Source organism: Talaromyces marneffei, chromosome 1 (assembly GCF_009556855.1).
Source record: "Talaromyces marneffei chromosome 1, complete sequence".
Lineage (NCBI taxonomy): Eukaryota > Fungi > Ascomycota > Eurotiomycetes > Eurotiales > Trichocomaceae > Talaromyces > Talaromyces marneffei.
In genome coordinates, this window is record NC_072348.1 from 4,951,481 (window position 1) to 4,966,631 (window position 15,151).

At 46.2% G+C, this 15,151-nt stretch overlaps 2 protein-coding genes across 2 annotated transcripts; one reads left to right on the forward strand and one right to left on the reverse strand.

Moving 5' to 3' along the window:
* Window positions 1-119: 119 nt before the first annotated feature.
* Window positions 120-9,225, reverse strand: EYB26_001824 (uncharacterized protein; the record flags this gene model as incomplete). Its single annotated transcript, XM_054261132.1, has 7 exons — window positions 120-139; window positions 210-1,182; window positions 1,249-2,310; window positions 2,401-2,791; window positions 2,848-7,303; window positions 7,361-7,701; window positions 7,760-9,225. The coding sequence occupies 7 exons, from the start codon at window positions 9,223-9,225 to the stop codon at window positions 120-122; spliced, it is 8,709 nt and encodes a 2,902-aa protein (XP_054117107.1).
* Window positions 9,226-9,668: 443 nt separating this feature from the next.
* Window positions 9,669-14,915, forward strand: EYB26_001825 (uncharacterized protein; the record flags this gene model as incomplete). The annotated part of the gene is made up of 5 exons (XM_054261133.1): window positions 9,669-9,852; window positions 9,925-14,271; window positions 14,331-14,486; window positions 14,536-14,807; window positions 14,865-14,915. The coding sequence occupies 5 exons, from the start codon at window positions 9,669-9,671 to the stop codon at window positions 14,913-14,915; spliced, it is 5,010 nt and encodes a 1,669-aa protein (XP_054117108.1).
* Between the last annotated feature and the right edge of the window lie 236 nt (window positions 14,916-15,151).

Consider the following 15,151-nt stretch of genomic DNA (forward strand, 5'->3'; position numbering starts at 1 on the left):
TATGTACCGAAACAATAATCTATCTACTCTATCTAATAATATGTATATCTCCTGTCTTGCTTCTCCTGCTGACTGGAGCGTATCCGATCATGCACGGCATAATGCTATACCAAAGCACATCATGCGTAGGCAGCCCATCCTAAGAAACGAGTTAGCTACTAACAAATATGCATATATATATATTGTGATAGAGGTAGGTCGGTACATACCACAATACAAAACGGCCAGGTTCCTCTCATCCGTAGCCTGTTGTATGAGTTCATTCACCGTTGCCGTTACACTGAGTGTTTTACTCAACTTCTTAGCGACAACCGTCAATGCCCTATCTGCTTCGCTCGGTTCCTTTGGATTCCTATTATTTACTTTGGTCCTCTCGGCGCCGCTGGCGAGGACTGCGGGGGGCTCTTCCACGTCCTGCTCATCTTGCATTCGCCTCATTCGTAGCGGGGAAACGGTCCACATGTATAATGGATCATAACGCAGGACGTCAAGGATTGTCATGATACTATATGATTCGCGGCGGAGGGCCTCCAATGTGAATTCACAGCATCGACGGAAGACGCCCTCGGTTTTGGTGATGCCCATTCCGTCGACGAGGTCGCGTGTCAATCGGAAGGGAACAACTTCAGGTACGGGCAGGACTCGACCTTGTTCAAAGGCTACTCCCAGATCAATGTGAACGACTTCGCCCGTCTTTTCGTCAAGGAGGATGTTATGTCCATGGCGATCACCAAGGCCAAGTACATGGCCTAGTATTGAGATTGCTGCTGTACTGCGGGTGTAGGCTAATCGTTTGCTGAACCAGTCGTCTGGGTTGTCGAATTTTTCCATGAAGAAGAATCGCATCACCGGATGGAAATGATCTGTCACTTGGCGGTAGATCCTGACTCGTTGATCAAGAGTTCGTGTCTGCACATCGCTGATGTGCTTACGACAGGCGCTGGGTTTCATGTCCTTGGGATAATACTTCTGATGTGCTGGCATCAAATAATCATGGAGCGGGATGGTGTTTTGGACAAATTCAATGATGCCTGCATTGGAAGTAAGTGGTAGCACTTTGTATGTCCGAATATGCAGATTGCGTTGCCTGGTTGATCGATGATCTCGTAACACGTTGCTGACTTGCTCGAAAACTTGTTCCATGATAGCGTCTTGACGCAGGTCATCATTGCCTCCTTTCACCTAAACAAAGATTTAGTAAATTAGAGGCCCTCCCCTCCGAGGTTCATACAAAGAAGCAAAACCTACCAGCATCTTATAGCGTAATCCATTACTAGCAATAACCGTCACGATCTTCGGTGCGCTGATACCAGAAGCCACGGTAAACTCAGGCTGAAACTTGACTACCTTTGGTACGTCGCTATAGTTGCAATCCACCCGGAGCTCGATCCTCATGCTATGCGGCGGAAGCTTCTGATTGCTCACATCTTGTTCTAGTTTCAAACCAGTGGGAGACTTCCTAAGAGGCACCTTTGCACCGCTCTTGATTTTGTCATCCAATTTCTCTGTGGCAAATCTCACATAGCAGATATTGTTGTTATGTAATGACATCCATGTTGAGCTAGCATGTTTGTCTATCATCAATTTATCGACAACTTTAGTTGCGGCTTGAAAGCGAGATAGTGCCGCCTGATCTCTGTTGCCTCGTGTCTTGCTGTGAGCGAATATTTGGTACATGCCGTGGAACGGATGATCAACACATATACGGAAAACAAGTGCAGACAGGAGTGTTTGAAACGAACCAGACTCATCCAAGAGACGGGAGGACAATTGATTGATCAACGGAGCAAATTTTCGACTTGGCACTTGGCTGAGATATCTGCCGACAGACTCATTGGCGTTTGGATCGTCTGATTTATCTAGCCAAAGAGCACAAAATCTCAAAGCGTCATTCTTATAGTTGTCACATGCTTTGAGGGAGAGCAGGTAATTCTCAAGACACTGTTGCAAAAAAGCCTCGCGACTATTATTCAGTCTCTGATACTCGCGGTCATCCAAGTCGAACCACCCTTTTGCCTTAGTATAATGCATCGTCAACTGGTTCTTCTCTTTGCCCTCGGCTGCTGACATCATTTGTTTGAGTGCAAGAACTTCTTGCTCTTTGCGATCACGAAGTTGCTCGATACGTTGAAAATCTTCGAGGCTGTCTTGGTTCAGAAGTTGCTGGTCACAGAACAACGCAAACCGATGAAAGACCCCGCCGGCTTCTTCACTTTCGACGTTACCTCGAAGTTCCTTCACTGCCGGAACTAAATACTCTTGGACGATTGCATCGGGTTTTTCTAAGCGCGCTTCTGCGACGTGGTGTCCCTAGATAGAGTATTAATATGTGGAGGGCTTGAAGTGAATTTGAACGACGAAGGCATGGCAGCGAAAGAGGAGGAGGGGAAAAAGACATACCAAACTTGCAAGGACTTCTGCTCGACTGACTACCAATGCCTGTTTCTGTAAGTCGCCCCGTTCGTTCAATTGTTGTAGCATACGAATCGATGTAGTCATTTCCCCTTGATCCCAGAGGACATTTGCCATGTCATACTTGGCTGCATTTTCTATACTGAGTCCAAGTGCTGTGCATGGTTGAACCAATTTTGAAAGCGAGATCGCAGACGTCAGGGCTTCCTGCGAGCCTTCTAATTCCCGACTAATCTTGAAAGATTCTCGGAGAGCTTTGACTTCTAGAAGCTGCGATGCCCGCGAAGTCAGTTTCAGTGCCGACTTCAAATAGGGCTTCTTGTTGATAGAAGAGAAGAAGCTTCCTCGACTAAATAGAATCTGCGCAATGTCTTCAAAACTATATTGATGTTAGTTTTTATAGAACTTCAACACTTTTGAAAGATTTCAACATACTTTTCGGCTTGGAACCAGGACGTCCTTGACGTTATTCTACTCCACAGATCCTCTACCTGTGCCGAGGTCGTTGATCGCAAGACATCATCTATTTCTGTTAGGAGGCCAAGAGCTCGCATTGAATCACGTAGCGCTGTCACGGAACGATTTTTGTCCTGAGATTGGTCAAGAATGTCCAGAAAGCAGTTATCATTAAACTTCAGAACATCCTTCATTGTATCCACAGTGTTCAAATTCTGGAAGGCCTTGAATAAGACGGTCATTGCTGACCCTTGTGACGGCAAAGCAGGGATATCCCATTGCTGTAAGCTTATAGCAGTCGACAACAGATGTTCAGAATCTATAGATGCTCCTTCTGAGTTGTTGGGGACAGAAAGCATAGCATTAGCAACACCATGCAGGTTTGTCGCGTTAAGAGCTTTGAATAATCCGTGCGTATTCCCCTTACCACCGAGTCGCAAGTCGCTGTCATATTGAGCGCTTTGAAAGATCAAGTTCTTGAAGCCTACAGACTCATAGTCGAGCTTCTCTAAAACTGAATTCAATGTAGCATCTTGCTGTATCCCGTAAAAAAGATCAGGATCTCCGACTCTTCTGTAGATGTCATGAAGGAGATCCGTGGGTGGTAAGTACTTGATGGAGGACCGCCGACTAGTGCTGATAGATCTAGATGCTTGGATCTCGATGAACAAAAGAGCCGTCTTGTACATTCTACATATGACCGCTGCGGAGGCTGCTAGGCCGTAATCAATATCCAACCACTCATCGCGCTCCACAATCGTCGACTCTTGTGGTCTCTGCTGTTGACGAAGATATAAAATTGCATTCAAGGCAATTTGAGCATGGGCAACAGTTGCTTCGGTGGTTGATCGGAGAATGTCATTGAATATTTTCGAGACCATTTCTCGACAAGCCTGATCTTTCTCGCTCTCTAAGATAAGTACATCGTGCAGAACAAACTGCAAGAGACGCACCGATAAATCCGGAATGACGTAGAGAACGTCTTTTAGAGGCCCAATTACAGGGTCACCCTCAGCTGAAGTCGCTAGGGCTAATGCCAAATCTCTTGCCCATTGAGTTGACGTTATTGGTGACTCGGGGTTCAGTGTCGGCCAGATATTGTCGATTTTGGTTTCGGGGATACGAGCTCGAATTTCAGGGCAATAATATGGTTCCCAGATAAGTGCTTTCATGAGAGGTCGTGGTATTATGTTTTCACATTGTTCAAGGTTGGGAAATCTGGCAATTTTGCTCATGATAAGTTGCAAAGTTTGTTCCACCAGCCCTACATTGGCTCGGTCACTGTTGGAGAGAGCTTCACAGAGCACCTGCAGGATAGCAGCTTTTGACACAAGGAACGGCTCTGTATGTTTTAGATCTTGTGACTGCGACGGGATTGTCTCCAAATTTTGCTCTCGAAGCAATTCTTCGCTAACTTGTCCAGTTGCTGCAAATGCTCGCCCTAGCACTCGAGCAGCCCAAAGCCGATAGCCTTTATCAGTAACACCGCTATGTATACTCTGCCAGACGGCAACATTGTGCTTTGAAGAAGCATCGTCATCGCCGAGAATGTCGTTAAATATGTCAGAAGATATTTGAAAGTCAACACAAAGTAGCGAAAGAATAAGATCAGATACTGATTTACTCAGGATACTATTGCGAGAAATTCTGTCCTGAAGCAGTTGAAGCAAAAGCTCGCTCTCATGTGTCCCCTTCTCGGAGTTTCCCGTATTGTTTATCTGCTTTGACGATGTCACCATCCGATGAAATGAATCTTTCGCAGATTGATCAAGATCTGATGGACAGTAATCCTCTAAGAATTCACCGAACCACTGCCGGAATTCCTGGGATTTGGATATGACTGCATTGAACTGGCTCTCCTGTGTAGTGCTTTCTGGACTCGATTGAAGAAAATTTCTCAATGATACAAGTGTTGACACTGCGATTCCTGCGAAGAAACCTGGCTGATGAGTCAGGTATGATTTACCTTCTTCAAGTAGATACCAAAATAGACCTAGTGCGTCCTCGGAACAGTGAAAGTCCGTCAGGTACGGCCGTAGTGCATACAAGAGCTGCTCTAAGGGATAGTCTTGGCATATAACTGACCCAGATATGCAGACCAGAATCCGAATCTTTCTCAGTACCGCACAAGCATGCAAAGAGCCAAGGGCGGGATCCATAGAGTCAAGAAGTGTTCGACATACGAATGACACTAATGCTGGTGTCCACATAGTTTCGAGGTCATAACCAGCTCGTTTGCAAAGATACTCAAGCTGGTCAAGCAGATAACGAGCTCTAAATGATGGCTGTTGGTTGCCCGGAAGAATAGTAGTGGAGGAGCTCTTCTCTGTAATGCGATTCAGAATCTTAGAAGCATACCTAAACTTAGGCCGCTTCGCAAATGCCCGCTCGATTTGTTCTTCCTGGGAAAGAGATCTAAAGAGAGCGCTAACAACTTCGGGAAATTTGTTCTCGATTGATTGTGCGAATTGATCCGTACCCAAGGTCTTCTTCACTCGACTTTCCACTCCCTTAGGTTGACTGTCCTGAGATGGTGGTAGACTGATATCGCGTGCCACAGTGTATGCTTCAGCCTTGTAAAACGATTCACGTAATAACTCATTGAATGGCTTTCCGAGATAGGTAGCTATCTCATTAGCATCCTGGTCACTGGCTCTCATCATGATCTGCCCAACTAGCTCATCCTGTGCGTCCTGTAACATCGCTTGAAGACTTGAGTAACGAAAGATGCTAAAAGGCATTGATATAATAGATTGTGTTTCAGTCCAAGTGTAAAGAATTTGTGGCATGAACAGCCGAAAAATGTCCTTGGGTTCTTGTAGTCGCAACGAGCATGATACTTCTAATAGACACTTCTCGGCATATCGAGTCGATTCGGGCACTTGAGCGGGAGTCTCAAAGATATGGTAAATACTTCGACGAAGAAGAGTTGGCCATCGAGATGCTAATTGCCCAAGTATGTACAGCCGTAAGGCGATGCCTTCATTCCAGTCCGGGTCAGTTGGCAAGCTCTCCACAACATCATCAAAAATCTTTTCGTGATCTTTAAGCAGGAAGCGACTGAAGATATTTGTGATACAGCTTGCAATTGCAAATTTCACTACCGTGTCACCATCACGAAGAATACTGAATAAGCTTGTCCGCGGTGACGGACCAGAACCATCCACGCTAAAAGTAGGATTCAGGTTGATTATTTGCTCCAAAAGCCGAGAAAGAGCGATCAGAACACCAGATGATCCTTTTTTCTTGTTCAGAAAGACCTGTATAAACCAACCGTACAAGTCAGCGGCAGAGACACTGAGATCGTCGTCTTCATTGCTAGTCCATGAGTCAACAAAACATTTCATCATAGAGATAGAGAAACATTGCGCGCTTTCACATCTCTCTAATTGATAGCGCTGCAAGCATATTTCTCCAAAATGCTCCACAATATCCAGAATATCATTACGGGAGAACCGGTCAGACTGTTGAAAAAGATGGGGAAGGAAATTCCGGGTTGACAAGACATCCACATCATCCAAGGCTTTCAAGGAGTTTACAAGCGAGGATTGAGTCGACGGGTCGGCACCGGACGCTTCATTGCCAGAAAGGAAAATATATAGTCGTGTTGATAGACAGCGTTGGAAGGTGTTTATCTCTGGAAATGCATTGACATTATGCCGGTTGTTTCGTAGGATCATATCTCGTGCTAGTTCACCCTGCGGAGGTGAAGGAATTCCGTCAAAATCCATCGCATCAGGGTCATTTAGGAAATCGCCATTCTGAGTGGATTCGCGGCTTTTCAGGTTGACAACAAGAGGGGATGCCAAACCAAATAGAGCCCTAGAGATAGGAATTGCATTATTCGGTATACAGGGGGCAGATGCAACCACAGGCGACAGAATGCTCAAACATCCTTGCGTCAGATCATCCCTCGAAGCGATGTAGTCACAGATGTCCGTCCAAAAGCCGAGATTGGTTCTTCGTAGGTCTGCGGCGCGATTATTATCGGGCTGAGGAAGAGACTCAATGAACAATGCAACAACAATGCATGCAGAGACCATGATCTTGAATACATCTGCTGTAATGTGTTGTGATTTCTCCTCAGACATTATCTTCCACGCTTGTGAGAAAGTGTCCACCCTTGTCTGGAGTAATTCTAACACGACATGATCATTTGGGTCGTTTCTGATCGAAGATTCTACAGATGGAAATGTCTCCTCAACGCACCAAAGGTCCTGTGGAATTTCGCTGTCAAATGAGAAGAGGTACTCCTTAAGCGAGCTTTTCTCGCGGTGACGAAACCAAGTGCTGGAGATAGTGGCTGTTGTACCCTGATACTCTGCATGGCGAAGAGGTGCCGGCCTGTTCGTAAGGGTTAGTAGGAGACCGAGGAAGTTGGCTGGGGAAGCAAATAAGGCGACCTGTGCCATTTGGAGTTTATCTACTCCGGCGCCTAAGGCTCATGGTTAGTGTGTTGAGTCACTGGGAATTCTTCAAGAGAGAGAATTACCGAAGGTCCACGAACTTCGCAGCCAATTGCAGATACTTTTCACAGAATCTACGCCAAGGCCGGCTGCTGTATGTAGTCGTTTGTCAAATAATGTGGTTAAAAGCCTCAAAGAAGTGTCACACAAAGCTGAGGGCCCATTAAGATCCATGCTCGATAGCATCGAACGTATGTTGTCTGTTAAATCTGTAGATTCGACGAGCTCCAAGCGTAATATAATCTCCATCAGCGCGCACGCCGCCCGCGTGTTCACTTGAAAGGCAGATGCGCGAAATGCCAGGTCCCATATTTGTCTCCAATATGGTTTCAGTAGTGGAGACTTCGACGAATCAGAAACAGCGATACTAGCATTATTAGCTGATCTATACTCTGTGTAAGTCGATCGCATGGCTGGGAACTCACTTGCATATAGCTAATAAGGTCCAGTTTGACGTGGACGGGTTGTCATCAACAATGCCGGCGGCCAGGCGACTTAAACGGGAAGCTTTATCTTCAACAGACATTCGCCCTACCAAAAATGATAGTAACTGCAAACAGTATCCTTTTCTAGGCCCAGTCGACGTGACGCACTCCCGCGAGACATCATCTGTACGTGATGACAAACGAGGTCTTTTGTTTGGGCCAAGCTCATTTTCTGCGGAATTAGACATATGATCTGATGCCTTATCCAGGATACCAATGAGTGATGAAATCGTCCATATCAAAGTCCAGTTGTGCTCCGACCTAGAGCTACCGAGACGAGGTCCAAAAAGATACAAGTGCTGGAAACTAATATCATTTTGGTAAAAGACTAGATCATCAATCTGTATTTGCTCTTTTTCTGGACGTTTGGTATATTCATTTTCTAGAGTCTCTAGGAGATCTTCAAGAGGCTGAAGTGAAGCCTGAGAGAACAACGATTGTGGGTTACTGCGCAGGAGATCCATGCACAGTAACATCGTGACCAGGGCTTCATCTTTCACGGCTGACGATTTTGTTAACCAGACACGCCGAATAATAGGTATGATATCTGGAATAAAATCTTTGACTAGAGCGCATTGATCACATATCACTCTCTCGAGGAGGTTATTGATGGCCTTCAAAGCTTGGTTCGCATTTGCGGGCATCGCAGAAGAGAGGTATACCAAGAGTTCGCTCATAAGTGGTCTAACACGCTCCTGCAGAGGAGCAGCGGGGGTAGCGGTAAGTAATTGAATGCAGATTACAGCTTCGTCGGCTATGCTCCTGTTTACTTGCGAGCTAGACGATAGGGCATCTCGACCAGATGTCGTTCGACTAGGCGTCCTTTGGCCTCCCTCTTCATCTACTAACCCCTGAGATAAGGACCGATAGCTGGTCCGGATGCTGAGCTGCGTCGCTTCGTCGCCATTGGAGCTCAGGCATGAAAGGCAAAAGGAAGTTACATCAACCCAGTCACTTTCTGTAAGATGCTCCACGTGTGCCGGATATTCAAGTAACAGTCTAAGGCCTTTGATGTAGTCAATCCCAAGTAGATTCCAGAGTCCGTCACCTGGTTGAGTTAAAGTTTGGACGATATGGTCGATTATCGCATGTACTGTTTTCGTTCGCAAGACAGCGACGGATACTTCCACAGTAGCTCGAAACGCCGAAGCACATAATGGAAGACGTGGTGCCGAAGCATTCCTGGCGCTTGATTTGTTCAAACGACTATAGGCTGATTTCTCGATAGCAACGCACCGAAAGAGAGCCTCATAAATCCTATGATATGCCTTGTCGTTCAGGGTCTCACTTAGATTCTGTCTCTTCTTATTCAAGATTCGTCGCAGATCATTCAAGGCATCTGTACGGTCCTTTTGCTTGTCGGAAGAGAGACGCGCAACTGTCTCGCTCAGACTCGGGTCTGCCATTTTCGCTCTTTCCCATCATAAGCAGCTGGCGCACTCTAGTACATCATATAGTTGGCTATATAGGCTAATCAGCTGCTGATTATCAATTTTGGAGGCTCTTCACAATGCTAAATCATGCATAGTAAATCTGATCAGACGAAAATAGGAAGAAAAAGCAAGTTGGGTTGTGAATGTGAGTAGATGAAGGATATCAGAAGGAAGTTTTGGATGGTAAATAATGTTTTCCTGAGGCACCAAGCCTAAAACCTAAAGGGAAGGAAGCTCCACACCAACAGCTCTTTCTCCGCCTCACACTTTTTGCCCGCGTCAACCAAGCAGATATCCACATCTTCAATAATTACATACCACCAAACAGCTTAATCCAAGCTGGAAAAAGGCCAGCCAGGCTCTCCTCTTTCACCTCCTCGTTGTCCAATTCCTTACCTCAAATTCCTTGCTGGGATATGGATGACGTCGATTCCCTGGGAGGCCTGCGCGGCCTGTATCAAGACCTCTCAGGCATTACAGAGTCTTCAATTGTCAACATTGACCGTCTCTGCTTGGAGCTAGAATCTCACCTCAATGACTTTCGCACGCTTTTGGATAAGCCAGGAAAAAATGACAATAGTCGAAAATCAGTACTCACGGGTGAGGCGACTGTTTACCAAGTTTGCGAATTTTAATGTGACTACTTGCTGACTTGTTGTCTATCCTAACTAGGCAAATTAACGATCGACGATGTCGAATATGCGATCAACGCCGACTTTCAGCAAAGTACCTTGCAGCTTGCCGATGCATTAAACCTGGACGAAGTCCAAGCAGCCGCGCTGTTCATGGCAGCGCAAGAGAGCGCCCAGCAACTTGATAGAACGCCGCTCATCACAGCCATTATGCGATTCCACCAACGTCGACACTTTTTGCTCGAATGCTTGCGTCTAGTTTTCCAGGAGTCCTTCGATGTGGAGCGGGAGGAAATACAGGAGTTGATGCAGAATGCGGTTGCGCATATCCTACAGACAAAGGAAGGAACATTTCGTAACGCGTCTCTTTTCGCAAGGAAATGTCTTGCGTCAATGGAAGAAATAGAGAAATGGCTAACGCTCATTGCCGACCAAATACAAAAGATCTCTATTGTGGGCCAGGCGGAGGATGCAGATATTACAGAAGCCTTCGAATATCAACGCACGAGCTTAATGCAGCAACACGAGTCTTTAGGTGCCACACTCTGCTACCTCTTCAAAGGGACGTACACATCTTCGGAAGATCTTCGATTCCTCTTGGATCGCATGCGAAAGATCGAACGGGTTGATATGCTTCTCGTGCACTACGTTCCTGCCATCATCGCCGCACTCGTACAATATGGTTCTCCAAGTGGTTCGGGCACGCAACGAGAGGCTCGAAGCCTAAATTCAGCCGTCACATCTACGAAAGATAATAACGCATGGAATCTGGCTCCATTCCATGCTGCTGTGATCTCGTGGTGGTTGACGGTCTACAGCGGATGGTACTTTGACTCAGGTCCAGCATCGCCTTTGCAAGGCGTCGATTTCGATAAGGAGGCAGAAGAACGTACATCTTTGTTCAAGGTGTGCTTGGATGACGGTGCTCTCGAATTCATGCTGGCCATTTGTGCTAGTATTCAAAACGACGAGTGGAGGCACCCAGCCCGAAATGAACTAGTGACCCTGCTGCTGAAGGATAGCCAGGCCTCTGTGTTCGAGACTGACTCAATTTCGCATTTTATGAAACCACTTATCATGGAACATTTCGATACATTCACCGAGTCGTGCATTGCAAATATGCCAAATGCTGTTCGAATGCTGAAAACAGACGAAGACGCCCAGCGTCTCGACCAAATAACCGCACTCCGGGATGGGCTCAGCTCTAGTATACACCGAGGCGTTTTGGAAGCGCGCACCCATTTAGAAACTTTTCTAGTGATCATGGCATTTGCCTTTGAAGGTCGCCATGATGCTGCACAGGAGTTTTGGGCTGACCCGGATGGTAACTTGTACGGCTTTCTTCAATGGGCATCGAAACGGCAAACTGTCCCACGTGTCAGTGCCTTCTGTGAGATGCTGTGCTCTATATCAGAAGGTGAAGATAATGCAGTAGCGGCGCATAGATTTCTTTCCGAAGAAGACAAGCATACGTCTGTCAAGTTCAGGCGCTCACCGTCAATGAACTGGGTCCAAATGTTCGCTGAACTCCAGCTTTACGCGACAAAGGTGACCGAGAAGCCGTCAACATCAAGCCAAATACTGCACACACGAAAGGTAGAAAATATCGAGATGAACGAACCGGAGAGCCCTGTAATGCTTACTTGTTACCTTCAACTCATCGGCCATCTGTCTCAACAGAGCAACACTATCCGGGAATGGATGCTGCATAACCCTAGCTTTAACGTGATTAGTACACTGTTAACCCTATGCAGCGGCTCTGTCCCCACACATCTTCGAGCAAGCGCTTTCAAAACGCTCAAAGCATTGATGACAGATCGCACCTCAAGTCATGGAAATGACATGTGGTTGGCCCTTGACCAATGGATCTCTGGTGCTGCAGCAAATGCTTCTGGACTTGCCAAGGCGCCAATTCTGTCGAACCAGCCGGCGTGGCATGAGAGGCATGCATTTCAGAAGATTGGTGAGAGTTTTGATCAAACGAATTCCTTCGTCGATCTGGTCCACTCCTTGATTACGCCAACGTCCGATCTTCCCAGCAAGCTACTCGCTCTGCCTTTTCCAGAGGCATTGGGAGCATCATACCGAATGCCCGGAATTGAGCCGTACGTTGATTTCATCCTAGGCCATGCTTTTGCACGCAAGGTCCCAGACGTCACAGAGGCGCAGGGGAGGTTACTTTCCTTGAATTGCCTCAATTTCATGGCGACTTGTCTGGCAACATTCAATGAAGATCTAGTAGCCATTGCACAGCAACCCGCAGCAGGCCCGGAAACAAGCATAAACTCCTCGGATCTTAACAACTATATCCGGCTTCATCCATTTGCTCGGGTCTTCGAGTGGCTCTTCAACGAGGACGTTCTCAAGACTCTTTTTATGTCAGCTAGACAGGACTCATCAGAGGTCTCAAGATCGCATTGTGACTCGGTCCTTGTACAGTCATTAGTGAAGAGCCTCGATGTGATGAATCTGGTTTTGGATCTTCAGTCAACCTATCTGAATATCGTGCGACCCATACTAAGAAATCAGGGAATCACCACCAAAATGACTGTCGCTAATTCGGCTCTCGCGTCTTTCGAGGATAGCATTCTGAACAATCTGTATATCATACCTGCTTTATGCCTCTATTGTGGATCCGGCCATGAACAACTCACTATCAGTTCCATGTCTCTCTTACGGAAACTGTCAAGCTCCAGGAAGCTCAATAAATCCACAGCAACAGGCTTGATAACCTGGAAATCACCGAATCGGATTGTGGAGGTTCTTAGTACGGAGGTCAATGCCGATATCGTTTCTCGGCCATTGGTTCATCAAATGGAACCCGAACCAAGGGAACTTGATCATGGTCATAATTCGCCCGGTTACTTGATTCGAGAGAATCTATTAGGCTTACTCAACAGTTGTCTTGCTACCATCACGGATAGACCCAATATCGCTCATTTATTGCTTGGATTTTCTTGCGTGGGCAACACACTAGACGTGGATTCGGAAGGTCTGATGGCTAAGGGCATGTCATTGCTTCATGCCGTCATCAACTTTGTACAAACATATCCTACTGATATTGATGGAAGTATTGTGTCATGGGCAATTCACGCTAAACGAATGGCTTTTGAGGTCCTCAAGCACCTTTGGTCATCAAAATTATCATCTGCCATCGTTCTAACTGAGCTTCGCATGAACCGCTTCTTGATGGTCTCGTTTGCTAATCAACCCATTGTCAATCTCAACACAGTCTGGGACGAATTTCCCACTGCTACACCCGAGTTTTGGATTTCGCCCTCCGCAACTGGGTTCTGTGAATTCTTAGCGTATCGGAGTCATTTGTATGAATATGCAACTACCGAGATCAGGGCTGCTTCGAAGCTTGGTTCGCAGTCACTACAACTTGATGTGCTGTCTACCTTGCTTGGAATGTCTCTTGTTGAGGAAGGAGAAACGGTGACTCACGCTACAGTCTTTGATCTCTTTGATTTTGCAGACTTGAAATTATCCCATGGCTTTTCAGTTCCCCAACTGCATTATCTTGCTGGAGTTGATTTTGATATCTGCACCAAAGAGCAGCCGGATAGCTCTATTCTCTATGACCTAGATGCAGCTGAGGAGCTTATCAAACTGAGAAGGAGAGAACTTGCAGGGGGCAGCCAAGTACGGCCACAGGAAGAAGAACAATTTCAGCTTGAATCCGAACATCTACTTGTCTTCCTTCGTGTAACGAATATGGAGAGACAAATACATCTCAATCGGTACCTTGCAATCCGGTCGTGGTCCGAGCTTATGACAACGATGGTCATCTCTTGTGATATGGACGAGGGGCGCAGGAGAACATTTATCCTTCAAGCCATCAGTTTAATCACACCAAAACTTGACGTTGCTATGGTTGAGAATGTACCTGAGGCAATTCAGCTAGCACAGTTGGCGGAGACTTTGATTAGCAAACTCGACTGTTCAGTATCGGCAAGCCACCAAGGTCGTGGAAGTGATCTAATCGATGAAAAACTTTATCAGTTGTTCCAAATCAGCATTCGAGGAATCTGCTTGGCGATTGGAGATGTTTTACTACGTGAATCGTTCTATAATATCTGTGCTCATTACATTTCTCGAATCACGACGACGCCTGGCTCGATTCATCAAAACCTGCGGCGTCAATGTCAGCAAGCTGTCAAGATTTCTGGTGTTTCGTTGATAGAAGCCGTTAGCGACGATGCATATGCCGGACAAGAAACCTGCAAAGTCTCCGCCATTCTTCTTTTGAATTTACTTGCCGAGTTAGATGCACAGGAACATTCTCACTTATTGGCAGAAACCATTTCGCAGTCTAACTATCTTAGCATGTTTTTGGACTCTATCAAAACGCTGTCTTCGGAATTCCGAGATGCTCAAGCCCATGGTATGTCAACAAGCACATTTACTGCATCTGCAAGCTTAGTCGGCTGACGATCATTTTAGACATCCCGCTATTGATATCTTACTATCATGCACTTTTGTCCCTGCTCCAGAAGCTTTGTCAAACCAAAATCGGTGCCACTCTTGTGTTGAATGCTGGGCTTTTTGCTTCCATTCGAGAGTCGCGACTCTTTGCTGCTGATCCGGATATTGGCATAGGTTAGTTACGCTTCTTGGCGGGGTAAAATCACGAAACTAACGAGTGCAGACATGGATAACCCGGATGCTCTGCGAAATTACTACGAACTCCTGGCTGCAATGCTGCGAGTTATTGTCTCCGCTGTCTTCTCCCGCGGTGTCCAAAATGAACAGATCATGGATCAGACACGGACCTTCCTTGGGGAAAACAGATCGAGCATGATTGGCATATTCAAACGATTTGCCAAAATCGGCGGTGAGGTGTCTTCAGATAATCGTCAGGTGATTCAAAATTTGGTCACAGCCTATGTAGCATTGATCACTGCTGCCGGTTTTGTCGAGGTATGTTCTTAGCGCCGATGCTTATTCATTTCAATGCGCTAATAAGTTCTGCATCAGTTCGAGGACCAAGAGCTGCAACAAAACACAGAAACAAAAGTTTTTTCCTAGGGATTCAAGAGTTTTTGCGATTATCTGCCGGTGTTGAAGGGGTATGGATATCGAGGCGATATCAAAAAGCCATTGGATGGAGTTTGTTTGCATAGTAGCCAGCTAATTGATTTATTGCGGATGTAAAGTAGATATGATAGCAATTTTGTTAATAAACGGGGGTGCCATGTCATAATGGTATTTGACTCATACAACTACGATTAGCAGTAACTTCCTGGGTTGGATAAATGGAGGAA